The 27964-nt window shown below is 49.9% G+C and overlaps 1 protein-coding gene across 4 annotated transcripts in view; it reads left to right on the top strand.

Moving 5' to 3' along the window:
* Window positions 1-6795, top strand: part of ZZEF1 (zinc finger ZZ-type and EF-hand domain containing 1) — a 137764-nt gene extending 130969 nt beyond the window's left edge. For all 4 annotated transcript variants that reach the window (XM_063598863.1, XM_024926259.4, XM_063598864.1 and 1 more), the window contains 3 exons: window positions 1500-1653; window positions 2303-2374; window positions 4268-6795. In XM_063598863.1, the coding sequence (XP_063454933.1) occupies window positions 1500-1653; window positions 2303-2374; window positions 4268-4348 (307 nt within the window). In that variant the 3' untranslated portion in view covers window positions 4349-6795. The remainder of the gene's footprint in view (window positions 1-1499; window positions 1654-2302; window positions 2375-4267) is intronic.
* The last annotated feature ends 21169 nt before the right edge of the window (window positions 6796-27964 follow it).

Below are 27964 nucleotides of genomic sequence, written 5' to 3'. Positions count from 1 at the left end.
TTTCTGTTTTTTTATGGAGATGGGGTTTCGCCATGTTGCCCAGGATGATCTCAAATTCCTGGGATCAAGCAATCCCCCCACCTTAGCCTCCCAAAGTGCTGAGATTGTAGGTATGAGCCACCGCTCCTGGCCATCTTTTTTTTTTTCTTCTTTAATTTTTTTTAGAGGTGGGGTCTCATTCTGTTGCCCAGGCTAGAGTGCAGTGTGGCACCATCATAGCCACTGCAGCTGTGAACTCTTGGGCTCAAGTGATCCTTCCACCTCAGCCTCTTGAGTAACTAGGACTATAAATATGAGCCACCACGCTTGTCTTAAGTGTTCTTTTCTGATTATAAAAGCAGTGAGCATTGTAGAAAACCTAGAAAGCTGATAGGGTCAACTGCTGGTGGCATCTTTTGTTGTGTCTGTTTACTGTTGTTTTTCTTATGCATAGAGAAAATGCTGTATATGCAGGTTATTTTTGAATTTTATTTTGTATATGTAGTTTTACATCTTGCTTTTTTTTTTCTTTTTTCTTTTCTTTTTTTTTTTTTTGAGACGGAATCTCACACTGTCACTCGGGCTGGAGTGCAATGATGTGATCTCAGCCCACTGCAACCTCCACCTCCAGGGTTCGAGCAATTCTTCTGCCTCAGCCTCCCTAGTAGCTGGGATTACAGGCGCCCACCACCACGCTCAGCTAATTTTTTGTATTTTTAGTAAAGACGGGGTTTCACTGTATTGGCCAGGCTGGTCTCCTGGCCACCTCCTGACCTCGTGATCCGCCTGCCTTGGCCTCCCAAGGTGCTGGGATTACAGGCGTGAGCCACCGCGCCCGGCCACATCTTGCTTTTTTTCATTTAATATTTATCTTGAGATGAGTTCCCACTGTCACTGGAAAGTCTTCATAACTTTTTTTTTTTAAGAGACAAGGTCTCACTCTGTTGCCCAGGCCAGAGTACAGTGGTGCACTCATGGCTCACTGCAACCTCCAACTCCTGGGCTCAAGCAGTCCTCCCACCTCAGCCTCTCAAGTAGCTGGGTGCTGTCACGCCCAGCTAGGGTTTTTTTTGTTTGTTTTTTGGGGTTTTGTTTGTTTGTTTGTTTTTAATTTTTTGTAGAGACAGGGTCTCGCTTTATTTCCCAGGTCGGTCTCCAACTCCTGGGCTGAAGTGATCCTCCCACCTCAGCTTCCCAAAGTGCTGGGATTACAGGTGTGAGCCACCATGTGTAGCCCGTAACATCCATTTTTCAAGATGCACAGTAATCCCCGTGAGCACACTTCCAACCTCCTGTTCCCTTGGAGCCTGGTTTTGAAGTTTAGGTTCTGCCCCTTTCCTTCTTTGCTGTTGGTGACTATTCATGGCTGCTTTGTGGGGAGCATAGGTGAGGCGACTTTATAATCATTTGTACCAGCTGTGGGAGAGGGAGGGTCTGAGCTGCGGTTCCTGCCAGCTGTAAGCCATGTGACCTTGGCATGGCTCTCAGTAAACTGACCACCTCTGGGGCTCCTCCTGCAGTGACCTGTGTGACCTTGCGCTGTTGAAGCCCCTGTGGCAGCTCTTTACCCACATGGAGTACGGCCTGTTTGAGGACGTGACGCAGCCCGGCATCCTCCTTCCCCTGCATCGTGCCCTCACTGAGCTCTTCTTCGTCACCGAGAACCGTGCCCAGGTGAGGCCTGAGGTCTGGGCAGGGAGCCCGGTGCCTCCATGTGCGTTTGCTCCCTCTGCTACCCAGGGCAGAAGCTGCTGCCTCATCCGAGCCTGAGTGGCCAGGGTCTCGACAGGCCACACAGGAGAGGCATGGCTGAGAGTCTGAGGCTCTCGCCTCTCCCAGGCCTGGGAAACCCTCAGGTCAGCTCTGAGATTGCTTATTTTGTCAGGCCTAGAGCCAATGGGGGAGAAACCGCCCGGGATCAGCCCTTGACAACAGTGAGTTTTGGAAAATAAAACGATGGGTTATTTCTGCTTCCTTCTCTTTTTTTCCTCCCCTCAGCACAATAGACTGATTGAATGTGGGAGCTGAAAGGGCCTTTCAGAGTTCTTTAGCTTCCCTCTCCTTTCACACATGAGGAAACTGGCTTGAGGAGGGGTCCTGGCCTGGTCACCCAAGGGCAGGTGGAGGCAAAGGTGACCCCGGCACCGGGCACCTGGCTCCCGCCGGGGTTCTGAGCAAGGCAGTGCCACGCGGTGCTGGGCGGCGTGAGTAGCGTCCGCCCATGAGAGGCTTCTGCTTTCGCAAGCAGGTGTCCCAGGTGGTCTGGGAGAGCTGCACTGCGCATCTGGCACTGTCGCTCACAGCCCCTGCTCTCTCTCTGCAGGAGCTTGGTGTGCTGCAGGATTACCTGCTGGCCCTAACCACGGACGACCACCTTCTCCGCTGTGCGGCACAGGTACTCTCTCCACCCCAACAGAGCTGGCCCCCAGGCTGGGGCGCCACCATCTCACCATGGCCAGGGCAGAGAAGGTCTGTGCATTGCGTCTGAGTAGGACAGAATCCACCCGGAGCTTACACAGAGCTTGTTCCAGTTTAGTCACTTCCTCCTGGTGCTCAGAGAGCACGCACGAGCCCCATTTATCAGAGTCATTCACTCTAAACTGTGGGGTCAGAAGAATTTGTGTCTTTAAAACCAAAACAACCGATGCCTTAAATTTAGTTTGGCTGATTCTTGAAGTTTCCGTGGAGTTAGATTTCACATATTTTTAGATGTGAGTTGCTTCTCTGGTAGCGGAACTCCTCTTCTGACAGCTGTTTGGTCTCAGGACGCTTCACACTTTTCACTGACTGAGGAGCTCAGAAAGCTTTTGGATATGTCTATTATGCATATATCCATATGTGCCATTAGAAACGAGATTTTCGATTTAAAAATTAAGCAAAAGTGTAAACCTTTATCAATTTATTTTTTTAAAGTTGTGAACCCATTTCATGTTAACATGAATAACACGTCTTGTGAAAAACGACTCTAACTTTTCAAAACAAAGTAATTACTGAGTGCTCTGGGACAAATAGGTGACCAAAAAAGAAAAAAGGAATGCCTGCAGAGGGTGGCGCTGTGTTCCATCCCTGCAGACCCCTCTCATGTCTGGCCTCGTAGAAGACAGCTGGATTCTCATGTCTGCTTCTGCAGTCAGTCAGATCACACGTCAGGCTCTGGAACACTCCACCATATACTCAGGAGAAGGAAAGTCAAAAATGAACCTTGCAGGCCCCAAAAGGGTCTCGGGAGTCATCTGGCCCCAGAGTACATTTTGAGAACCTTGGACTCCTTGAATATCATCGCGTGTGTGGCCCAACACCCCCACCCCCCCGGAGGACAGCTAGGGACACTGAGGCTCACAGGCTTACCCGTGGGTGGACACCCAGCCGGGACACCCAGCCAAGAGCCCTGCCTGAGCGCGGCGCTCTGTCCCTTGGAAGTATTCTCCGAACACACCGCCCTTTTGCAGGAAAAGGGTCTTCTTTCCTGCTGTAGGCTTTGACGTGTACGCTCGGAAGTGGAAATGCCCCCAGCCCATACCAAAGAGTTTGTGTGAATTCACCCGAGACCTGTAGGCAGAGTAGAAACTCCCTTACCCCCAACAGCTACGTACCAGCATTGCCGCCGCCACCCCAGGTTTCATCACATCATGTAACGAAATTTTGATATTTCCCCGTCCTGGCCCCAAAGCTCAGCATGGCGGCTTGCCTGTGGGCGGGTCCCTCTTGCTGCCCCTGTCCAGTCTCCATTTCCTCCTTACCCTCTTCTGACCCTCCCCACAGCCTGTTGAGTGTACTGCACCAGTGTCCTGACGTTTCTCCCTGACACGTCTCCCTGCCAACCCCCTCTTCCTCCCTCAGCCACCTCCACCCTCTTGCTGCCCAGACCCTGAAGGCCTGACGGGCCTGGCCTCGCCTCCAGGGCATCTCAGTGCCCTCCTGGCCCTGTTTTCTCTACTCCCTCTGGTCCCCAGCACTGGCTGTTCGTTTCCTATGAGTGCCATGCCCTTCCCCACCTGCATCTTTGCACTGTTTTCCCCAGAGAGTTTTCCCAGACCTCTGCAGACAGTCTTCTGAGCCTCCGCCCTGGGACTGCCCCTCTGGGCAGTGATGATTCCTACCTACATTTGGAGCTTTCATGTGCTCTTAATAGCATTTTTTTTCTCTCTCCACCCTGCAGGCCTGTGGGGGAGGGGAACACATCTGGTTCCCGTCCTCCGTGCTCAGTGCTCAGCTGAGGGTCTTATCAGCACTCACTGAATGAGGGAGTGGCTCCTGACATTGGCGACAACTCTTTTTCCCTCCACAGGCTCTGCAGAACATTGCTGCCATCAGCCTGGCCATCAACTACCCAAACAAGGCCACCCGCCTCTGGAATGTGGAGTGTTAGCCCTTGGTGGGGCGTGCACGGGACTAGTTCATCTGCCACAGGGATTTTAGAGCAGACATCTAACCTCATTCAGGAAAATTCCTGTAGCGCCAGTGCCCAGCTCTCCTTGAGCTGACTTCACTCCAGTTAGGATGCCAAGCAGCCACGTCTCCAAGAGCTCCCGTGCGTAGGCTGGACACAAGCACAGGCTGTAGCATGGTGAAAATAAGCCAAGCAGTGCAGAATGCCTCAGAAAGGGTGGGCAGGGGGCCCTTGAGAAGGTTCAGAGACCAGCCTTCTCCAGAGGCTGTCACTGCAGGAGCCGTGGGCCTGGGAAGACTTGGAAGCAGCCTCTCTCAACTGGTTTCTGTCTCCGTGGAGCTGGAACTGCCTGCACTTGCCTTCAGAGGGAGGCACAGTCCACCCAGATCCACCTTTCCAGCAAGACCCCCAGTGGCTGCCCAGCCTGGGAGCACCTCTTTGCTTTTCACACCAAACCAAAACTGGCGAGAGCCCCTCCTAGCCACCAGTGATCCCCAAGCATCCAGTACAGAACCAGGCATCGAGCTAGCTCCCTGCACGGCCGCGCCCTCCCAGAGAACTCCTTGAGGAGAACAAGTGCCCTTGGGGACAGCCGGCAGGCGCCCCTGTACGTCTGCTCATGCACCAGGCAGCACAGCCGCAGTTCCTCAGTTGTTGTTTTGACATATTTCAGTTTCCACCTCACATTTTTAGAGCAGAACCACACTGTCTCCCTGGAGGGGCTCGAGGGCATGACCGGGGACTGACCATTCTGTGAAAGTAGCAGAATGTGAGGAGCAGGCGTGAGCTTCTGTACCGTGAAGATGATCAGAGGATATCTTATTTTAAGAGTAAAAACCCACAGAATTTTATTTCTGCTTGATAGTCATGGTAGTCTGCCATACCCACCTCTGGGACTCTGCGTGGCTGTTTGGCTGTCACTTGTAGCAATAACGACATTAGTTCTAGTCAGTGCTGTTTTACATTTTTCTTTTGATGAGTTTAGTCTTGCCCTGGAGTGCCGATGATGATTCTCCCTCCAGAGCCACGCTTGGGAACATGAAGCAAGTCTGGCGTGTGGGCTGCGTGCCGGCCTTAGTGGGACCCCTGGGGTTGGAGCATGCCTTTAGGGGCAGTGTCTGGGCCGAAGCACATCCCACCACACAGTGCCAGAGCCAGAGAAGGGGCCCCACCACCAAGGCCAAGCTTGACCAGGTCGGCATTGCCACGGCCCAGTGTGCCCCGTGGCCTCTGAAGACCCCTCTGTGCAGGGTCTGCAGGGATCTGGATTGCAAGGGCCCGAGTCTGCAGGTCTGGAAGCATCTTCCTATAAGAGCACTTTCGCCTTCTGGGTCAGGACTCCAAGGTGCAGCGGGCTTCACAGCCCTACAATTAGGTTCTCAGCTAAGCCCCAGAGTTCTGGTAGAATCATCCCGGGGCGGGTGGAGGGTGGGATTTAAGGGAGACGGGAACACGTGGGGCAGGTCCTGGAACTTGGTGGCCTGAGGACTGAGGCCATTGCCCTGGTGGAAAGGCCTGGCCTGGTTCCTGTGGCTTGGGACCTGAATAGGCAGGTGCTGCTGGCTCCGTAGAAATCCTTTTCCCATCTTTTGCTCTTTGCCAAACCTACCTTGCTTTGGGAGCTGCCCGCACCGCCCCAGAGAAGGCCCCACCTTCTTCATCCCTCAGACCCGAGGAGGTCTCCCAGTAAGGAGTTTCCCAAGAGGGGACTCACAGGAAACAAGTCTTAGTGCTTGAGAGGGAGGCCCCGCTGCGTGCTCAGACTCACAGCCAACCTGGAAGGTAGACGAGATAGCGCCACCCATGCCCCTCCACACCCCAGACTCCGAGTAAAGCGGGCGGTAGGGCCGGAGTCACCTCCCCTATGGCAGTGGCCGCCGCTGTACTCCATCCTCCCGTCAGGAAGATCAGCTGTAAATAAACGCTGGGCTCCCCAGAGCACCTGTCCGCCCACTGCCCTTGCTGTTCTGGGATCTTCGCTGCAGTTCACGAGAAACAAGCCTGAGTCCGCCCGCACCCGCGGCTGCTGTCCCGGCTCGGCCCGGCCGCCTCTGTCTCCGGCCACCGGGTGGCGCTGCCGAGCCAGAGCCGCCGCGTCCCGGCGCTTTCCAGGAGTCCCAGGCCCGGAGTAGGCGAAGCCCGCAGAGCAAAGGTGGAAACACGTGCCTACGCTGTAAAGAAATCCTGTTCCAGAGCATACCTGTTGTACAAACAGACACTGTTCCTAACGAGAGGAGTGACGTATTTTCATCACCGTTTTTAATTTGTTTTCTTACGGGTTTACGATTTCGAATTTTTCTTATTTGGTTGAAAGAATTTTGATTCTGTCAGCCTGAGTGAGTTCAGCCTGTAAAAAGGATGTTAAGCTGTGGGTAAAATATGCAAACGAAAAGAAATATATTGTACAAATTCTATATAATAAGGTACGCCTGTGTGTGGACTGGTCTCTCCCTCCTCCCTCCGCCCCGCCGTGTCTCGTGGAGCTCAGGCGTGGAGTTTACACCGCGCCCGAACGGATGCGAGGCGGAGACTCGAGGGCTCAGGGCTGAAAGAATGGAAAGCTGCTGTAGGCCTTCCTCCAGATCATCCTCCTCCCAAGCCCGAGCCCCCGCCCCTCCCCCGGCGATCCCAGGGCTTTGGTTCACCCCCCACCCCGCTGCGGCCATCCGGAGGTTTCCACACACAGGGCGCCGTGGGGGCCTCTGCTCTTCGGCCAGGCACCCCTGGCCCCACCGCCCGCCGTGGACCTCTCTGGTAGCCCGCAGGACACTGCGGAACCCGGAGGAGGAAGGCAGGGCCCCAGTCAGTGCGCCTGCTGCCTTCCGGGGACTGGCTGCCTTCCCGCCGGCCTCTGGACCCTGCCTCTGGCCCAAGTGTGGCCTGAGGTTTACCTGGGCCTCCCGCTTCCTCCTCCTCCCAGCCTCTGCTTTGCCACGCGCTGCTCTGTCCCCTTCCCAGAGGCATTCTGGGGCTGAGGACTGTCTGGCAAATTACAGAAGAGTGCCTTCTTGGCAGGGGCTGCACTTAACCAACCTTTGAGGCCCATTTGTTCCAGCCCGACAGAGTCTGACACATCCCCCAAAGCCCCAGACTGCTTTCGGGGGAGCCCCAGGCAGGGTCTGGACCCAGCCTCAGCCCTCACGATCCCTCAGCCCAGAGAGAAACCTGAGACTCAGCAGGACTGGGTGCTCCCAGGCCTGTGCCGCTCCCGAGGCGATCTCTAGGGCCTGGTGCAAATGTTGATGCCCTCCCCGCCTCACCTTGTCCGGAGCACACTGGGGCTTCACTCTGAAAAGCAGGCGCGTCCATCTGAGCCCTGCCCGGCTAGTGTGACTAAGGTCACTGCCGAGACTAAGCCAGCACCAGCGGACTAAGAAGAAGGCCACAGAGAGCCAAGCAAGTTGAGCCCAAGCTTTTAGAACTGAAGAGAAATACAGGGTTCCACCAGCTGAGCCTCATTTATCGAGAGGCAGAAGCGGTGGGAAGTCAGCCTCGAACCACGCAGGAGGCGGGTGGAGAGCCCCGGCCCCCAGCCACGGCTGCAGCACAGAGGCGCTCAGCGCGCGCTCACCCGCTCAATACATGCCCTCCACAGACCTAGCGCCGGGGCTTCATGCGGAACCACCAGTGAGCAGCCCAGGCACTCAGACGGAAGCCAAGTCAAAACACGGCCCTGGCCGGGTGTGGTGGCTCACGCCTGTAATCCCAACACTTAGGGAGGCCGAGGTGGGTGGATCACCTGAGGTCGGGGGTTCGAGACCAGCCTGACCAACATGGAGAAACCCCATCTCTCCTAAAAATACAAACTTGGCCAGGCCTGGTGGCACATGCCTGTAATCCCAGCAACTCAGGGGGCTGAGGCAGGAGAATCGCTTGAACCTGGGAGGCAGAGGTTGCGGTGAGCTGAGATGGCACCATTGCACTCCAGCCTGGGCAACGAGAGCAAAACTCTGTCTCAAAAAATAAAAATAAATAAAACACGGCCCTGTCGCTTCCCTAGCTGCCATCTCCTACCCCTCCCCTCCTTCCCTGCTGACAAAATCCAATTTTTTGCAGGTGGTGACTCTACATAGTTTAATCTCAAGAAAGGTAGGACTTTCTACTAGCTCATGAGGAAAGTCATGATTAAGTCCTCCCTGCTCCCTCCCCCTGCCCACCCCAAGTAAGCTCGCTTCTGTGTCCCAGCCCTTCTTGCAGTGAGGCCGTCAGAGGTGTCTGAACCAGAGCAACTCCATTTTGAATAGGGGCTGGGTAAAATAAGGTTGAGACCTACTGGCTGCATTTCCAGACGGTTAGACATTCTGAGTCACAGGACGAGATAGGAGGTCGGCACAAGATACACGTCATAGAGGCCCTGCTGATGAAACAGGTTGCAGTAAAGAAGCCGGCCAAAACACCAAAACCCAGATGGCCACAAGAGTGACCTCTGGTTGTCCTCATTGCTACACTCCTACCAGCGCTGTGACAGTTTACAAATGGCATGTCAATGTCAGGAAGTAACCCTATATGGTCTAAAAAGGGGAAGCATGAATAACACACCTCTATTTAGCATATAATCAAGAAATAGGCCAGGCACGGTGGCTCATGCCTGTAACTCCAGCACTTTGGGAGGCTGAGGCAGATGGATCATGAGGTCAGGAGTTTGAGACCAGCCTGGCCAACATGGTGAAACGCTGTCTCTACTAACAATACAAAAATTAGCCAGGCATGGTGGTGCGTGCCTGTAATCTCAGCTACTCGGGAGGCTGAGGCAGCAGAATCACTTGAACCCAGGAGGCGGAGGTTGCAGCGAGCCAAGATCACGCTACTGCACTCCAGCCTGGGCAACAGAGTGAGACTGTCTCAAATAAATAAAAAGAAGTAACCCTAAAAATGGGCACCTCGAGGCTGCTCTGCCTTTGGAGTAGCCATTCTTTATTTCTTTCCGAATAAACTTGTTTTCACTTTACTCTGTGGACTCACCTCAAATTCTTTCTTGCATGAGATTCAAGAACCCTCTCTGGGGTCTGGATTGGGACCCCTTTCTGGTAACAAGGCGGCTCTATGGCTGCATTCTCCAGAGGCTCTGGGGAAGGAGCCCTGCTCCTATGCGCTCCCTTTGTGCCGAGACGAGATGTCAGCTGGAGGCTGACAAGCCAACACTCTGGGGCGGTGGGAGCAGAAAGCCAGGAGTCTGACAGTCTGACTCCTTCATTCCATTGTTTGAGCCCTAGAACTACCCATCTCCAGGAGGTGGCAAGGTGTCCTCTCACCTCAGCGGAAAGCATTTCTGACCCAACTTTATGCAACAATTTGGCTCCAGTAGGTTGAAATAATGTCACAGCTCTCTTCTCATGACATTAATATGGACAGTATATGGAAAGGAAATGTAAAAATTCCAGAAATAAAAAGGTCTCCAACGGTGTCCAGTCAAGCCACAGATGGCATCCAGTGGCTCCATTACCAAATTCTCCTTCTCTCTTGGGGTTCTTGGCGTACGTAGCTTTGCTCATGCCCAACCGGCTTCTAGACTTCCTATCTGGAGGCGCTGTCCCAGGATTCGTTGGGATTTCTTCAGTTGCAAGTTAAAGACACTCCAAACTAACTTAACACGGAAATGGATTGACTTACAAAACCGAAAAGCCCGAGGGTTGCATCTAGCCCCAGGCAAAGCTAAATTCCGGGGACTCAAAGATGTCGGCTCCCTCTCTCTCCTGCCCTCCATCCTGCCTCTTCCTCCTCTTCCTCCTCTGCACATTCTCCTGCCCTGCTTCCACCTGGGCTTTCAGGCAGGTGAGGGCGAAAATTAAAGCACCAGGTGATGGCTCTCTCCTCCTTTTCCTCGCGGCCACTGACCGCCTCCGATTCCCCAGTGGAGAGGGCTTCTCACTCTCTCTTCATGTGAGGCCTCCCAAGCTGTTGGCTGGTATCTTCTAGCCGTGAGTTAATTTACTGTTTTTTGTTTGTTTGTTTGTTTTGTTTGTTTGTTTGAGACCGAGTCTCACTGTCACCCAGGGTGGAGTGCAGTGGCGCGATCTCGGCTCACTGAAACATCCACCTCCCGGGTTCAAGCGATTCTCCTGCCTCAGTCTCCCGAGTAGCTGGGATTACAGGTGCCTGCCACCACACCTGGCTAATTTTTTGTATTTTTAGTAGAGATGGGGTTTCACCATGTTAGCCAGGATGGTCTCGATCTCCTGATCTCGTGATCCACCCGCCTCGGCCTCCCAAAGTGCTGGGATTACAGGTGCAAGCCACCACACCCAGCCAATTTACTGTTTTAAAAGCTACCTGGGAGACCCATGAGTTTGTGTTGTCACCTCAGAATTGCTGAGCAACACAGCATCCATGACAATGGCAGAAGTACCCACGCAGCCACTGTGAGCCTCGTCAACACATCAGCTGGACCACTCAACCACTCGGCCAGGCAAGATGCCCCCAGATGTGGCAGGCAGCTTATCCACTAGTGAGTTTAGAAATTTGCAACAGAAGTGGAGAGACAGACATTTAAAACAACTGATCTTAAGACCAAAAAAAGGTGAAATGCAGAAGAATGAGCACATGTCTATCAAGCAGATGCAAACAGAAAATCAGAGTTATTCAGCATCAGGCAATATAATTTGAGACAAAATTAAACTGGGCAAGGCCAGGCATGGTGGCTCACGCCTGTAATCCCAGCACTTTGGGAGTCCGAGGTCGGGGGGATCACTTGAGGTAAGGAGTTCAAGACCAGCCTGGCTAACATGGTGAAACCCCATCTCCACTAAAAATACAAAAATTAGCCGGGCGTGGTGGCGGGCGCCTGTAATCCCAGCTACTTGGGAGGCTGAGTCACGAGAATTGCTTGAACCTGGGAGATGGAGTTTGCAGTGAGCCAAGATCACGCCATTGCACTCCAGCCTGGGCAACAAGAGCAAAATTGCGTCTCAAAAAAAAAAAGGTAGTTCTTCAGGCTAAAAGCAAGTTACCCCTGATGGCAATTTGAATCCACAAAAAGCACTGGTAAAAGTAATTATGCAATTATAAAAGACAGTATAAATTCATTTTTCTTCTCAACTGATTTAAAAAGCAACTGTATAAATATGAATATAACATATTGTTAGGCCTATTACATATAAAATGTAGTATATTTACCAAAAGCAAGACAAGAAAGGTGGGTGGGAGCAAAGCTGTACTGGGCTAAGGAAATGACTCCGGATGTCACTCAAATCCACGAGAAGAAATGAAGAGAACTAGAAATTATTTTATTTATTTATTTTTTGAGACAGAGTCTTGCTCTGTTGCCCAGGCTGGAGTGCAGTGGCGCGATCTCGGCTCACTACAACCTCCACCTCCCGGGTTCACGCCATTCTCCTGCCTCAGCCTCCCAAGTAGCTGGGACTACAGGCGCCACCACCACACCTGGCTATCATATTTTTAGTAGAGACGCAGTTTCACCATGTTAGCCAGGCTGGTCTGAAACTCCTGACCTCAAGTGATCCCCCCGCCTTGGCCTCCCAAGGTGCTGGGATTACAGGCATGAGCCACCGTGCCCGGCCTAGAAATTATTTTTTTTAAAAAGAGGATTAATATAATAAAAGCTGTATATACTTATTCTCCTTTTTCTCTCAGCTTCTGTAGAAAACATAACAGTATTTAAAGTAATGATTATAACAACTATTGTTGGGCTTGTAACATTTATAGATGTGATAGTTATAACAACAATGCCACAAAAAGGAGGGAAAGGGAAAAAAGCTACATAGGAGTCATGTTTCTACATCTCATTAAAATTAAAGTTAATATAAATCTTAAGCTGAGGCTGGGCGCGGTGGCACATGCCTGTAATCCCAGCACTTTGGAAGGCTGAGGCAGGTGGATCACCTGAGGTCAGGAATTTGAGACCAGCTTGACCAACATGGCAAAACCCTGTCTCTACTAAAAAAAAAAATACAAAAATCAGCCAGGCATGATGGCACACACCTGTAGTCCCAGCTACTTGGGAGGCTGAGACAGGAGAATTGCTTGAACCTGGGAGGCAGAGGTTGCAGTGAGCCGATATTACGCCACTGTACTCCAGCCTGGGTGACAGAGCGAGACTCTATTTCAAAAATAAATAAATAAATATAAATAAATAAATCTGAAGCTGATTCTAGTAAGTTAAAATGTATAGCCAGGTGCAATGGATCAGGCCTATAATCCCAGCACTTTAGGAGCCCAAGGCAAGAGGATCAATCACTTGAGCTCAGGGGTTGGAGACCAGCCTGGGAAACATAGTGAGACCTCATCTCTATAAAAAATAAACAAAATTAGCCAGGCATGGTGGTGCTTGCCTGTAGTCCCAGCTGCTCGGGCGACTGAGGTAGGAGGGTTGCTTAAGCCCAGCACATCAAGTCTGTGGTGAGCCATGATCATGCCACTGTTCTCCAGCCTGGGTGACAGAGTGAGACGCTGTCTCAAAAAAAAAAAAAAAAAAAAGGTATATAAAACCCTAGATCAACAACTAAGAAAATGCCAAAAATATACTTCAAAAAAATCATTATAGAAATGTAAATGCTACCTTAGAAAATATTCACTTAATGCAAAGGAAAGCAGTGAAGGAAGAATGAGGAACAGAAAAGACTTGAGACATAGAAAACAAAAAGTAAAATGGCGGCATAAATCCAACTATACCAATAATATTAAATGTAAATGGATTAAACAATGTAATCCAAAGGAAGATTATTGTACTGGATAAAAAACAAGATTTGACCAGGCACGGTGGCTCACGCCTGTAATCCCAGCACTTTAGGAGGCCGAGGCGGGCAGATCACGAGGTCAGGAGATCGAGACCATCCTGGCTAACATGGTGAAACCCCGTCTCTACTAAATATACAAAAAATTAGCCGGGCGTGGTGGCGAGTGCCTGTAGTCCCAGCTACTTAGGAGGCTGAGGCAGGAGAATGGCGTGAACCCGGGAGGTGGAGGTTGCAGTGAGCTGAGATTGCGCCACTGCACTCCAGCCTGGGTGACAGAGCGAGACTCCATCTCAAAAAATAAAAAATAAAAACACAAGGTTCTACTATATGCTGTCCATGGAGAAACATTTTAGATTTAAAAGCACAAATAGATGAAAAGCAAAAGAAGAAAAAAAAGATATATCATGCAAAGGGCAATCACAAGAAAGCTGAAGTGGCTATAGTTTTATCAGACAAAATAGACTTTAAAACAAAAAAAAATGCTTCTAGGGACATTTTAGAATTATAAAAGGGTCAATCCATCAGGAAAATATAACAATTATAAATATATATGCACCTAGTAACAGAGCACCAAAGCACATGAAGCAAAAACTGACGGAAATGAAGCGGGGAATAGACAACTCAGCAATGATAGCTGGAGACCTCAAGACCCCACTTTCAGTAGTGGATAGAAGTAGCCAGGAGACACTGTGGAAGGCCGCAGGGTCCTCTGCCTAGGAAAACCAGAGACCTTTGTTCACTTGTTTATCTGCTGACCTTCCCTCCACTATTGTCCTATGACCCTGCCAAATCCCCCTCTGCGAGAAACACCCAAGAATGATCAATAAAAAAAAAAAAGAAAGAAAAAAAAAAAAGAAGTAGCCAGGAGAGCAACAAGGAAATTGAACATCATTTATGTATTTATTTTAGAATAAGTCTTACTATGCTGCCCAAGCAGATCTTGAACTTATGGGCTCAAACAATCCTCCTACTTCAGTCTCACAAGTAGCATGAAAATTGAAGACTTAAACAACACTATGAACCAATTTGACTTGATGGATGTCTATAGAACACTCTACCCAACAAAAGCAGAATATACATTTTCTCAAGTGCTCATGGACTATTACCCAGAACAGACCCTATTCTAGGCGATAGCAAACCTCAATATATTTTAGTTTATTTTAATTTTTTTTGTAGAGATGGAGTCTCAATATATTGCCTGGACTGGTCTTGAACTCCTCCGCTAAAGTAATACTCCAACCTCAGCCTCCCAAAATGCTGGTATTATAGGTATGAACCATCACACCCAGCCCAATAAATTTTAAAAGAAATAATACAAAGTATGTTCTCCAACCAGAATGGAATGAAATTAGAAATCATTATTGTGTTGAAAGAAATTGGAGAGATTCACAAGTATATGGAAATTAAACAACACATTCCTAAATAACTAATGTTTCAAAGAAGGAACCAAAAGAGAAATTAGAAAATAATTTGAAATGAATGAAAATGAAGACACAAAAATATCAAAACTTACAGGATACAACTAAAGTAGTACTTATTAGGGAAGAACTTAGTAGTAGAAGGGAAATTTATAGTTGTAAAGGTTTACAATAAAATAATGATCTGAAATCAGTAACCTAACTTTCCACCTTAAGACAATGGTAAAAGAAGAGCAAAATAAGAAAGCCTAAAGGAAGCAGAACAAAGATTAGAATGGAAATTAATGAAATAGAGAATAGAAAAATAGAGAACATTAGTGAAACTAAATGCTGGTTCTATAAAAAGACCAACAAAATTGAAAACCTTTAGCTACATTGACCAAGAAAATAAGAGAGAAGACTTCAGTTACTAAAATCAGATAGGAAAGAAGGAGCATTACTACCAACATCAAAGAAATAAAAAAATTATAAAGGAATACTATGAACTATTACATGTCAACAAAATGGATAACTTAGATGATGTGGACAAATTTCCAGAAAGGTGGAAACTACAAAAACTGATGGAAGAAGAAATAAAATTTGAATAGAGATAACAAATAGAGATAATCACAACACTACCCACAAAGAAAAGCTCAGGACCAGATGACTCCAGTGGGAAATTCTAACATTTAAAGAATAATTAAAATCCCATCACTTTGGGAGCCCAAGGCGGGCAGATCACTTGAGGTCAGGAGTTTGAGACCAGCCTGGCCAACATGGTGAAACTCTGTCTCTACAAAAAATACAAAAAATCAGCCAGGCATGGTGGCAGGTGCCTGTAATCTCAGCTACTTGGGAGGTTGAGGCAGGAGAATTGCTTGAGCCCAGGAGGAGGAGGTTGCAGTGAGCTGAGATCGTGCCACTGCACTCCAGCCTGGGCAACAGAGCAAGACTCCATCTCAAAATAAATAAATAAATAAAATACATAATAATACCAATTCTTCACAAACTGTTCAAAAAATAGAAAAGAAGAAAACACTTCCCAATTCATTTTATGAGGGCAGTATTACACTGACACCAAAACCAAATGAAGACATCACAAGAAAAGGAAACTACAGATTGATGTTTCTTATGAATATGGATGCAAAAATCCTCAACAAAATACTAGCAAGCCAAATTCACATCATATGAATTCTACATCATGATGAAACAGGCTTTTTTTTTTTTTTTTTTTTTTTTAGTAGAGTCTCACTCTGTCACCCAGGCTGAAGTACAGTGGCACAATGTCAGCTCACTGCAAACTCCACCTCCCGGGTTCAAGTGATTCTCCTGCCTCAGCCTCCCAAGTAGCTGGGATTACAGGTGGCCACCATCATGCCCAGCTACCTTTTTTGTATTTTTATAGAGATGGGGTTTCACCTTGTTGGCCAGGCTGGTCTCAAACTCCTGACCTCAAGTGATCCACCCACCTCAGCCTCCCAAAGTGTTGAGATTACAGGCATGAGCCACCATGCCCAGCCCTGATGAAGTGGGATTTACCACATGAATGCAAGTTTGGCTTAACATCCAAAGATCAATTAATGTAATACACCATATCAATAGCATAAGAAAAACCATGTGACCATCTCAAACGATGCAGAAAATGCATTTGACAAGATCCCAAGCCCTTTGATCATAAAAGTACTCAACAAACTAGGAATAGAAAGAAGCTTCCTTAACCTGACAAAGGGCATTTATAAAAAACCCACTAACATCAAACTTACTAATGAAAAGCTGGATGCTTTCTTCCTAAATCAGGAACAGCACAAGGATGTGTACTCTCAGCACTTCTATTCAACATTGTAGGGGAGATTCTAGGTAGGACAATTAGGATAGAAAAAGAAGCAAAAAGCCATCCAGTTTAGAAAAGAAGTAAAACTATCTCTATTTGTAGGTAACCTGATCTTCCATATGTAAAATTTTAAGGAACTCAGTAAAAAATTACTGAATTCCAAGAGGCAGGGGGCATCTTGGAGGCTACCCTCCCCAGTGCCAATTCTTCTCTTTCTTCATGGCATTGATCACAATGTGTACATATACTGACATGGATTTTTTTGTATCAGCATCCCCCTATTAAACTGTAACACTAATAAATTCAGCAAGGTTGCAGAATACAAGATTAATACACAAAAATTGATTGTATTTCTGTACATTTTCAATAAAGAATCCAAAAATGAAATTAAGAAGATTCTATTAACAATAGCATCAAAAAGAATAAAATACTTAGACATAAATTTATCAAAAGAAGTACAAAACTTATAGCATGAAAACCATGAAACATTGTTGGAAGAAACTAAAGATCTGCCATGACTTGGATGTGGTTTGTCTCTGCCAAAACTCATATTGAGACTTAATTGCCAATATAATGATGTCGGAACCTTTAAGAAGTGGAGTCTAATGAGAGGTGTTTGGGTCATGGGGGGGTTCCACTCTCACAGGCCCCTTGGTGCCATTCTTGTGGTAGTGAGTGAGTTCTAGCTCTTGTGAGACCGGATTTGTTCTCATGGGCATTTATAAAAATGTTTGTTAGTATTTTGTTGAGGACTTTTGCAAATATTTGGCTTGCTAGTATTTTGTTGAGGACTTTTGCATCCACACTCATAAGAAACATCTCATGAGAATGTGAGAGTGGGTTGTTATAAAGCCAGGACAGCCCTCAGGTTTTGTTTCTTCACATGTGCTTGCTTCCCCTTTGACCTTCTGCCACATTTTCATGCAGCAGGAAAGCCCTCACCAGAAGCTGAGCAGATGCCAGTGCTATGCTTCTCAAACTTCCCAGCCTGCAGAACTGTGAGCTAAATAAACCTCTTTCCTTTATATATTATTCTTTCTCAAGTATTCCGTTGTAGCAACATGAAGCAAACAAAGATAATATATAAATAAACAGAAAGAAACATCCCATATCTGTGGATCAGAAGCGTTAAATTTGTTAAGATGGTAGTACTCTCCAAATTGATCTACAGAGGGAAACCCAGTGACTTACAAATTTAGTGGCCTGTAACAACAAACATTTATTATCTCAGTTTCCGTGGGCCGGGAATCCAGCCACAACTTAGCTGGGCTTCAGTGGCTCAAGGTTCTCACGAGTTGCAGTCATGTTGAGACTTGGCTGGAGCTAACAGATCTGTTCGCTCACATGGTAGTTTGCAGGCTGCAGTGTTTCGCAGGCTGTTGGACTGAGGGCCTCTCGGTTCTTTGCCATGCCACATGGGCTTCTCCATAAGTCAACTCACAACATGGCAGCTTACTTCCCCTGGCACAAGTGATCCAAGAGCAAGACCACCCAAACTGGAAGCCACAGTCATTTCTTTTGAGACAGGTTCTGTCTCTGTCACCCAGGTTGGAGTGTGGTGGCACAATCATGGCTCACTGCAGCCTCAAACTTCCAGGCTCAAGCCATCCTCCCACCTCAGACTCCTGAGTAGCTGAAACTGCAGGTACCTGCCACCACACCCGGCTAATCTTTTTATTTTTTGTAGAGTCAGGGTCTTCCTATGTTGTCCAAGCTGGTCTTGAATTCTTGGGCTCAAGCAATCCTCCTGCCTTGGCCTCCTAAAGTGCTGGGATTACAGGTGTGAGCCACTGTGCCCAGCCGGCTACAGTCTTTTTATAACCCAATCTCAGAGGTCACACTCCAACACTTTTGCTTTAGTGTCTGTGATCATCAAGTCAATGAGTCCTACCCCCATACAAGGGGAAGGTACGAAATAAGGGCTTGAATTCCAGGAGGCAGGGATCATGGGGGATCTTGGAGGCTGTCCTCCACAGCGCCCGTTATTATCTTTCTTCACAGCACTGATCACAATGTGTACATATACTGACATGGATTTTTTTTTTTGTATCAGCATCTCCCTATTAAACTGTAAGCTCCATGGTGGCAGAGACAATATCTGTTTTGTTCATCATTTTGTGCCCAAATTAGAGCACAGGGCCTGACTCGACAGGCACTTAACAAATATTAGTTGTGTCAGTTAGTTGGGAATAATAAATATCTTTTACTTTTATTTATTTATTTGTTTATTTATTGTTTTGGTGATTTGGGGTTTTTTTTTTTTTTTTCCCGAGACAAGATCTCAAAAAAAAAAAAAAAAAAAAGTTGAGATCTGTCATTCAGATGGAGGGCAGTGGTGCCATTGTGGCTTACTGCTGCCTCAACCTTCTGGGCTCAGGTGATCCTCCCAGCACAGCCTCCCACGTAGCGGGGACTACAGGTGCACGCCACCATGGCCGGCTCATTTTTGTTGTTGTTGTTGTATTTTTTATAGAGACAGAGTTTTGCCATGTTGTCTAGGCTGGTCTCAAACTCCTGGGCTCAAGCAATCCACCTGCCTCAGCCTCCCAAAGTGCTGGCATTGCAGGCATGAACCACTGTGCCTGGCAATCTTTTCCTTTTAGACAGCTTCTCCCTGTTTGTTATTTAGGTTGACAGTTGAACAAATGGATTTATAAATATTTATTTTTGAATAAACATAGAAAATGTCGACTGGGTGCAGTGGCTCACTCCTGTAATCCCAGCACTTGGTGCGGCCAAGACGGGTGGATCATCTGAGGTCAGGAGTTCGAGACCAGCCTGGCCAACATGGCGACACCCTGTCTCTACTAAAAATACAAAAAAAAAAAGAAAAAATTAGCTGGGTGTGGTGGCGCACGCCTGTAATCCCAGCTACTCGAGAGGCTGAGGCATGAGAATCGCTTGAACCTGGGAGGCGAAGGTTGCAGTGAGCTGAGATTGTGACACTGCACTCCAGCCTGGGCTACAGAGTGAGACTCTGTCTCAAGAAAGAAAGAGACAAAGAAAGAAGGAAGGAAGGAAGGAAGGAAGGAAGGAAGGAAGGAAGGAAGGAAGGAAGGAAGGAGAAGGGAAGGGAAGGAAGGAAAGGGAAGGGAAGGGAAGGAAGGAAGGAAGGAGAGAGAGAGAGAGAAAGAGAAAGAAAGAGAGAAAGAAAAGAAAAGAAACTGTCTAATAGCACAGGTGAGCAGTGTGGAGTGGTTCTGTTTGAGGAGTGGGCATGGGATGAGAGAGGAGAAAGCATTTCTACCCTCCTCTTATCCCTCTGCATTGTTGGAATCCTTAACAATGAGCAAATGTTATTTTCACAATCAAGATTTTAATAAAACAAATGATCCATAAATAATAAATAAAAATAGAAGACAAACGACAAACTGGAAAAAATTTACAACAAAAGGTTATTTTCTATAATCTACAAGGAGCCCTTGTAAATCAATAAAATAAAGATAAACCCACCGACAGAAAAATGGCCAAGAACCAGAAACTGACAATTCCCAAAAGAAAAGATACAAATGGCCAATAAGCAGATGGTAAATGTTCACCTGGAGGAGTAATCAGAGAAACGCAAGAAAAAAACAAGAGGAAGGAGGAGGAAGGGAAGAGGAAGGGGGATGGGAGCAGGAGGAGGAGGAGAAGAAGGAGAAAGAGGATACAAAAAAAGAGAAATATGAGCATGAGAAAGAGGAGGAGGAGGCCGGGTGTGGTGGTCCAAGCCTGTAATCCCAGCACTTTGGGATTACAAAGTGGGCGGGTGGATCACCTGAGGTCAGGAGTTCGAGACCAGCCTGGCCAACATGGTGAAACCCCGTCTCTACTAAAAATACAAAAATTAGGCAGGTGAGGTGGTGGGCGCCTGTAATCCCAGCTACTTGGGAGGCTGAGGCAGGAGAATCACTTGAACCTGGTAGGCGGAGGATGCAGTGAGCCAAGATCATGGCATTGCACTCCAGCCTGGGCAACAGAGTGAGACTCTGTCTCAAAAAAAAGAAAAAGAAAGAAAGAGAGAGAGAGAGGGAGAGAAAGAGAAAGAAAGAAAGATAGAAGGAAAGAAAGAAAGGAAGGAAGGAAAGAAAAGAAAGAAAGAAAAAAGAAAAAGAGAAAGAAAGAAAAAGGAGGGAGGGAGGGAGGCAGGGAGGGAAGGAGGGAGGGAGGGAAAGAAGGAAGGAAGGAAGGAGGAGAGAGGAGGAGGAGAAGGAAAATGAGAAGAAAGAAGAAGAAGGAGTAGGAGGAAGAAGAAGGAAGCAGAAGTAATTGTTCACCCACCAGATTGGCAAGAATGACAATGAATGAGAAAGCTGAGTGTGGGCGGCGTGGATCACCAGGCACCGGCTGTGCAGGTAGCGAGGGAATCTAAGCTCTTCGGTTCACTCTGTGCAGTGGCGTTGGCAACAGGGTCAGAGCCCTTGCCCTCGCTGCTCCCCTTCTAGGAATTTGAGATGACTGGAATCATTGGCCAACATGCCGAGCTACGTCTGTTCCAGCACTGCACACCCTCAAAACATGCACATTACGGAATGTATTCAATGCCTCTAAATACTATGTAGGTGGTTAAAAATTATATTGCACATGTATATTTATTGATGTGTAAAAATAGTCACCCAGTTTGGCTGGGCGCAGTGGCTCATGCCTGTAATCCCAGCACTGTGGGAGGCTGAGATGGGTGAATCACAAGGTCAGGAGTTTGAGACCAGCCTGGCCAAGATGGTGAAACCCCGTCTCTACTAAAAATACAAAAATTAGCTGGGTGTGGTGGTGGGTGCCTGTAGTCCCAGCTACCCAGGAGGCTGAGGTAGGAGAATCGTTTGAACCCAGGAGGCAGAGGTTGCAGTGAGCTGAGATCACACCACTGCACTCCAGCCTGGGTGACACAGCCAGACTCCGACTCAAAAAAAAAAAAAAATGTTCGCCCAGTATTACTGAGTGAAAAAAAAGTTATAAATAATGCCAACAATCCCATTTACGTAAGAAAGAAATATTTTTTTGCCTATAGAGAAAAAACTGTCAAAATTTGCAATAAAATATTAAATTGGTCATCACCAGTGTTGAGATTATGGGAAATTTTATCTCTTTGCTTATCTGTATTTTGAATTTTTTCTGCAATAAATATGTAGCACTCATATAATAAAAAAGGAAAATACAGGGTTTTGTTTTTTACATTCTATTGTGAGAGCTGGCATTTTCAAGTTTTGTTTTTAAATTGTCACAAGGTCTGGCTTTCTGGGCTCCAGGCTGGAGTATGTGGCGGGTTTCCTGCTCGGGGAATTGTGTTTTTCCAGGTTGCCTGAGAGGCACTGGGAGTTTGGAACAAACAGGAGCTGCCCGTTTCTCACGGAGCCCTGACCCGGGGCAGCCCACTGGGCCTGGGCCACCACACGGCCCTGCAGGCCGAGGCCCCGGCCAGGCCTCACGCCCACCCTACACGGGGCAGAGCACCCAGGCCTGTATGTTGCGTTTTACCCGTATCTACAGGAGCACTGTCATTTGAGCCTTGTTGTTCTTGCCATTTGCACCTGTCCCCTGCAAGTTTTCTTCTCCCTGTAGCTCACTCCGAGGAGCAGGCCTGTGACTGAGGCCCGGCCAGTAGGAGCCTTCCACTCCCTCGCTGCAGCGATAGGCCGTGGGTGGGCGTGTGACCCAAGTCAGCCCAGCAAGGCGCAGTCCCAGGAATTTTCTCTCCTGGGGTTGCTGGGAGAAGAGAGCCTTGACCTTCCCCAATGCCTGTGGAGAGCCAGGCAAAGAGGAAAGTCCACTGATGCTTGTCCCCTGCCACAGCCAAGCCGAGGCCAGCTACCCTGGGCTGTTCATTCCCATAAGCCAAGAGTTTCCTATTTTTGCTCAACTACTCTGAGCTGTGTTTCTGTCACTTACAACCAAAAGAGGCCTAACCGATTCCGTGAGCTAGGAACCAGGTGCAGCGGGAGGCCAGAGGTCCATGGGGTGATGGGGCAGGCCAATTTTAACCTTGCAGAGTCCTCAGCCCTGTAAGCCTCAGGTGTGCTCCTTGTGACTCACCTTGTCTGTGATCTGCCTGTGACCTTGCCTGTGACCTTGCCTGTGACCTTGCCTCTAATCTGCCTGTGACCTTGCCTGTGACCTTGCCTGTGGTCTCCACACCAGGCCCGCCCAGTAAGCCAGCCCTCTGGGTCCTTCTATCCACAGAATCTCTGAAGATTTTGGGAACTCTCCCACACAAGCCCCGTCATTGGCAGAATACCAAAAAGTTGAACTCACATTCCCCAAAGTGCTTGGCTTCAGATTCCAAACTTCCTAATGTCTCCCACTGTAGCCTACATTTTGTGTAAATTTTGCATTCTCAACCATTATGCTTTAACATGTAAAGAATGTTTTCTCAGCCTGGTGTGGAGGCACATGCCTGTAGTCCCACCTATTCAGGAGGCTGAGGCAGGAGGATTGCTTGATGCTGGGGGTTCAAAGTTGCAGTGAGCCATGATTGTATCTGTGAATAGCCACCGCACCCCAGCCTGGGCAACATAGCAAGACCCTGGTCTCAAAAAAAAGTTTTCTCCAAGAAACCTTTGAATAACATATACCATTTATCCTGTGACTTTTGGAAACCAGCCCTGCAAGGATTTTCCCCCATTCTGTGGGTTGTCTTCTCACTGTCTTCATAGTGTTCTTTGATGAACAAAAGTTTTTAATGTTGATGAAGGCCAGTTTATATTTTCTTTTGTTGCTCATGCTTTCAGTGTTTTTCTAAAAAACCATTGTCAAATTAAAGATTATTAAGATTTAACCCCATGTTTTCTCTTTCTTCTTGTTCTTGTTCTTTTTTTTTTTTTTTGAAACAGAGTCTCTCTTTGTCAACCGGGCTGGAGTGCAGTGGCACAATCTTGGCTCACTGCAACCTTCACCTCCCAGGTTCAAGCAAGTGATTCTCCTGCCTCAGCCACCTGAGTAGCTGGGACTATGGGTATGTGCCACCACACCCGGCTAATTTTTTTTTGTATTTTTTTGGTAGAGATGGGGTTTCACCATGTTGGCCATATTGGTCTCAAACTCCTGGGTATCAAGTGGTCTGCCCACCTCAGCCTCCCAAAGTGCTGGGATTACAGGTGTGAGCCACTGTACCAAGCCCCCCATGTTTTCTTCTAAGAGTTGGATAGTGTTAGCTCTTTGATCCATTTTTAGTTGATTTTTGTATATGGTGTGAGGTAAGAATCCAAACTGTTCTTTTTTTTTTTTTTTTGAGACAGAGTCTCACTCTTGTCACCCAGGCTGGAGTGCATTGGCATCATCTACAACAACCTCTGCCTCCTGGGTTCAAGTGATTCTCCTGCCTCAGCCTCCTAAGTAGCTGGGATTACAGGTGCATGCCACCATGCCTGGCTGATTTTTGTATTTTTGGTAGAGATGAGGTTTCACCATATTGACCAAGCTGGTCTTGAACTCCTGACCTCAAGTGATCCATCCGCCTTGGCCTCCCAAAGTGCTGGGATTACAGGCATGAGCCACTGCACCTGGCCAAAGTCCAACTTGTTCTTTTATGCGTGGATATTCAGTTGTCTGAGCCGAACAGATGCCTGGGGTAGGCGCCTCCCAGGTCCCCTGAGAACCCTGGGGAGAGGACACGCTCACACCATTCTGGAAAGGACAGATCCACTAAACACCAGACCCAGTTCATGGATGGTTTGTGTCTGGGAGGGTGGGGAGGGGCTGACTGGGAGAAAGAGATATCATGGGCAGAAGCTGGGCAGAAAGATGAAGCAAGAGGGGAAGAAACTGGGGAAGGTGGGAGAGAGCTGCAAACGCGGGGACCAGGGTAGGCAGGCTGGCTGGGAGGGGAGGGGTCCACCACTGGCCGAAGGGGAAGGGCCAGCTCCGCGAAGAGCCTTGAGGCTGGGTTTGGGGTGAGGCTGAGACATGAGCCAGGAGGAAGCCTGGAGCCCCTCATCACCCCTACCTTGGATGGTCCTGGGGGACACTCCCTCAGAGGGCCACGGGGCTTATGGCTAACGGTTCTCAGCTCCTGGCCCCCCATGCCTCACCTCAAAACAAAAAAAAGTTAGCATTTCCAGGCAACATAGTGTAGGGGTCAAGTTCATGAATTCAGGAATCCAACTCTCAATCAGTGTTCAAGTCCTGGATCTATTGCAAACAGCTGTGTGCTCTTGGGCACGTTGCTTCACCTCCCTGAGCCTCTGAGTCCCCGGACAGTCAAAGGAGGAACACCTCAGAGGGGGATAGAGCGGGTTCAGTCATGCAACACGCTCAGACTGGAGCTATTTTTAGCACATGCTGCATGCCAGGTGTGGGTGAGCAGCACGTGCCTGGGAACATCTGGGAGCAGGTACCCGAGATGCTGAATGACACTTTCTCACTCTTTCCAGGTTAGATTGTTCCCAATGGGGGTGTATCCCTTTGGGAGTAGAGAACCCAGTGACGGTTCGGATCTGTGACTCGCTGTTTTAAACCAGGTCTGCTCCTGGCCCAGGACAGGAGACCGAGGGCAAAGGCCACACTATTGGTTTGACCTGAGCGTGGCCAGGCTGTGCTTGGCCCAGAGCCGGCTCTGGCAGGAAATGTTCGCTGCCGGAGTCCCAGACCCTTTGTGTCTGGGGCTGCTGGGGCAGGGGCTTCGGGGCCGCCTCTTTGGGAAGAGCTGAGGCGGGCCCTTCAAGGTTGTGGGCTTTTAGAATTGCATGCGGGATGCGACCCATTTCACAGCCCTATCGTCATCTCAGAGGGAAAGCGACTTGCTCAGGGTTTCACACATGCTTCTGAGGATGGAACCCCAGGCCAGCCTGGCTTTCTGCACCCCCTTGCAGAAAGCTGAGGTCTTGGTCCAGGAGGGACCACGGGAGTCTGAGATGCCTGGTGTCAGTGTCTGCCCCGGCTGGAAAGTCACATCCGCTGTTTGGCCACAGGCGTGGGCTCTGCGGCACCTCCTTGGGGGGAAGCTGGCATTGTGTTCTCGATGGCCGGTTATGGAAAAATCACAGAGAGCTGAGTAAACAGAGAACCACGGGCCGCCGCCATGGGAACTGCTGGGTGGAGGTGGCAGTGGAGGCTGGGGTAGGGAGGCCGTGGCTTGACCCAGGCTCACCTGGGAGCCAAGAATTTGCCAACACAGAGCCAGGGGGCCCGAGGGGGCCCTGAGGGTGTCTGAAGCCCAGGGAGTTCCCCAAAGTCACCCAGCAAGTCAGGGCCAGGTCCAAGGGCTGCACCCACGCCCCCCAGCTAGAGACCCTCTGCTCCCTGCTCCCCCAGTCAGACAGGCTGTCAGAGAAATAGCAAGAATTTCTTTCTGAACTGTAATTTTGGGGAGGCTTTGGGGACAGTCCTCATCCCTCACCTTCCAGACTCTGACCTTGACAGAGGTGCAAAGCAAGGAGCCATCAATATCCAAGTGAAGGTAGAGGTAGTTCCCAATTTTGCTCTGTGCTATTTAGTGAAAGTCCTTCATAGTCCCCAGGAAGGTGTTTGCTCCTGGAAGATGTTGGCATGAGTGCATGGGAGGGATGAGCGCATGGGAGGGATGAGCGCATGGGAGGGATGAGCGCAAGGGAGGGATGAGCGCAAGGGAGGGATGAGCGCAAGGGAGGGATGAGCGCATGGGAGGGATGAGCCCAAGGGAGGGATGAGCTCATGGGAGGGATGAGCCCAAGGGAGGGATGAGCGCATGGGAGGGATGAGCCCAAGGGAGGGATGAGCCCATGGGAGGGATGAGCGCATGGGAGGGATGAGCGCAAGGGAGGGATGAGCCCAAGGGAGGGATGAGCCCAAGGGAGGGATGAGCGCATGGGAGGGATGAGCGCATGGGAGGGATGAGCGCATGGGAGGGATGAGCGCATGGGAGGGATGAGCCCAAGGGAGGGATGAGCGCATGGGAGGGATGAGCCCAAGGGAGGGATGAGCGCATGGGAGGGATGAGCCCAAGGGAGGGATGAGCCCATGGGAGGGATGAGCGCATGGGAGGGATGAGCGCATGGGAGGGATGAGCCCAAGGGAGGGATGAGCGCATGGGAGGGATGAGCCCAAGGGAGGGATGAGCCCATGGGAGGGATGAGCGCATGGGAGGGATGAGCCCAAGGGAGGGATGAGCCCATGGGAGGGATGAGCGCATGGGAGGGATGAGCCCAAGGGAGGGATGAGCCCATGGGAGGGATGAGCGCATGGGAGGGATGAGCGCATGGGAGGGATGAGCCCAAGGGAGGGATGAGCGCATGGGAGGGATGAGCGCATGGGAGGGATGAGCCCAAGGGAGGGATGAGCGCAAGGGAGGGATGAGCGCAAGGGAGGGATGAGCGCATGGGAGGGATGAGCGCATGGGAGGGATGAGCGCATGGGAGGGATGAGCGCAAGGGAGGGATGAGCACATGGGAGGGATGAGCCCAAGGGAGGGATGAGCGCATGGGAGGGATGAGCGCATGGGAGGGATGAGCCCAAGGGAGGGATGAGCGCAAGGGAGGGATGAGCGCATGGGAGGGATGAGCGCATGGGAGGGATGAGCGCAAGGGAGGGATGAGCGCATGGGAGGGATGAGCTCATGGGAGGGATGAGCGCAAGGGAGGGATGAGCGCATGGGAGGGATGAGCGCATGGGAGGGATGAGCGCATGGGAGGGATGAGCCCATGGGAGGGATGAGCCCATGGGAGGGATGAGCCCAAGGGAGGGATGAGCGCATGGGAGGGATGAGCGCATGGGAGGGATGAGCGCATGGGAGGGATGAGCCCAAGGGAGGGATGAGCGCATGGGAGGGATGAGCGCATGGGAGGGATGAGCCCAAGGGAGGGATGAGCGCAAGGGAGGGATGAGCGCATGGGAGGGATGAGCGCATGGGAGGGATGAGCGCAAGGGAGGGATGAGCGCATGGGAGGGATGAGCGCATGGGAGGGATGAGCGCATGGGAGGGATGAGCCCAAGGGAGGGATGAGCGCATGGGAGGGATGAGCGCATGGGAGGGATGAGCCCATGGGAGGGATGAGCGCTTGGGAGGGATGAGCCCATGGGAGAGATGAGCCCATGGGAGGGATGAGCGCATGGGAGGGATGAGCGCATGGGAGGGATGAGCCCATGGGAGGGATGAGCGCATGGGAGGGATGAGCGCTCGGGAGGGATGAGCGCATGGGAGGGATGAGCGCTTGGGAGGGATGAGCGCATGGGAGGGATGAGCGCTTGGGAGGGATGAGCCCATGGGAGGGATGAGCCCATGGGAGGGATGAGCGCATGGGAGGGATGAGCCCATGGGAGGGATGAGCGCATGGGAGGGATGAGCGCATGGGAGGGATGAGCGCAAGGGAGGGATGAGCGCTTGGGAGGGATGAGCCCATGGGAGGGATGAGCCCATGGGAGGGATGAGCGCATGGGAGGGATGAGCCCATGGGAGGGATGAGCGCATGGGAGGGATGAGCCCATGGGAGGGATGAGCGCATGGGAGGGATGAGCGCATGGGAGGGATGAGCCCAAGGGAGGGATGAGCGCATGGGAGGGATGAGCGCATGGGAGGGATGAGGGCATGGGAGGGATGAGCCCATGGGAGGGATGAGCGCATGGGAGGGATGAGCCCATGGGAGGGATGAGCGCATGGGAGGGATGAGCCCATGGGAGGGATGAGCGCATGGGAGGGATGAGCCCATGGGAGGGATGAGCACATGGGAGGGATGAGCGCAAGGGAGGGATGAGCCCAAGGGAGGGATGAGCGCATGGGAGGGATGAG

The sequence above is a fragment of the Pan paniscus genome, chromosome 19, assembly GCF_029289425.2.
Source record: "Pan paniscus chromosome 19, NHGRI_mPanPan1-v2.0_pri, whole genome shotgun sequence".
In the NCBI taxonomy this organism is placed as follows: domain Eukaryota; kingdom Metazoa; phylum Chordata; class Mammalia; order Primates; family Hominidae; genus Pan; species Pan paniscus.
Note: the sequence above shows the minus strand (reverse complement) of the source record. Positions and strands in the feature narration are given on the sequence as shown.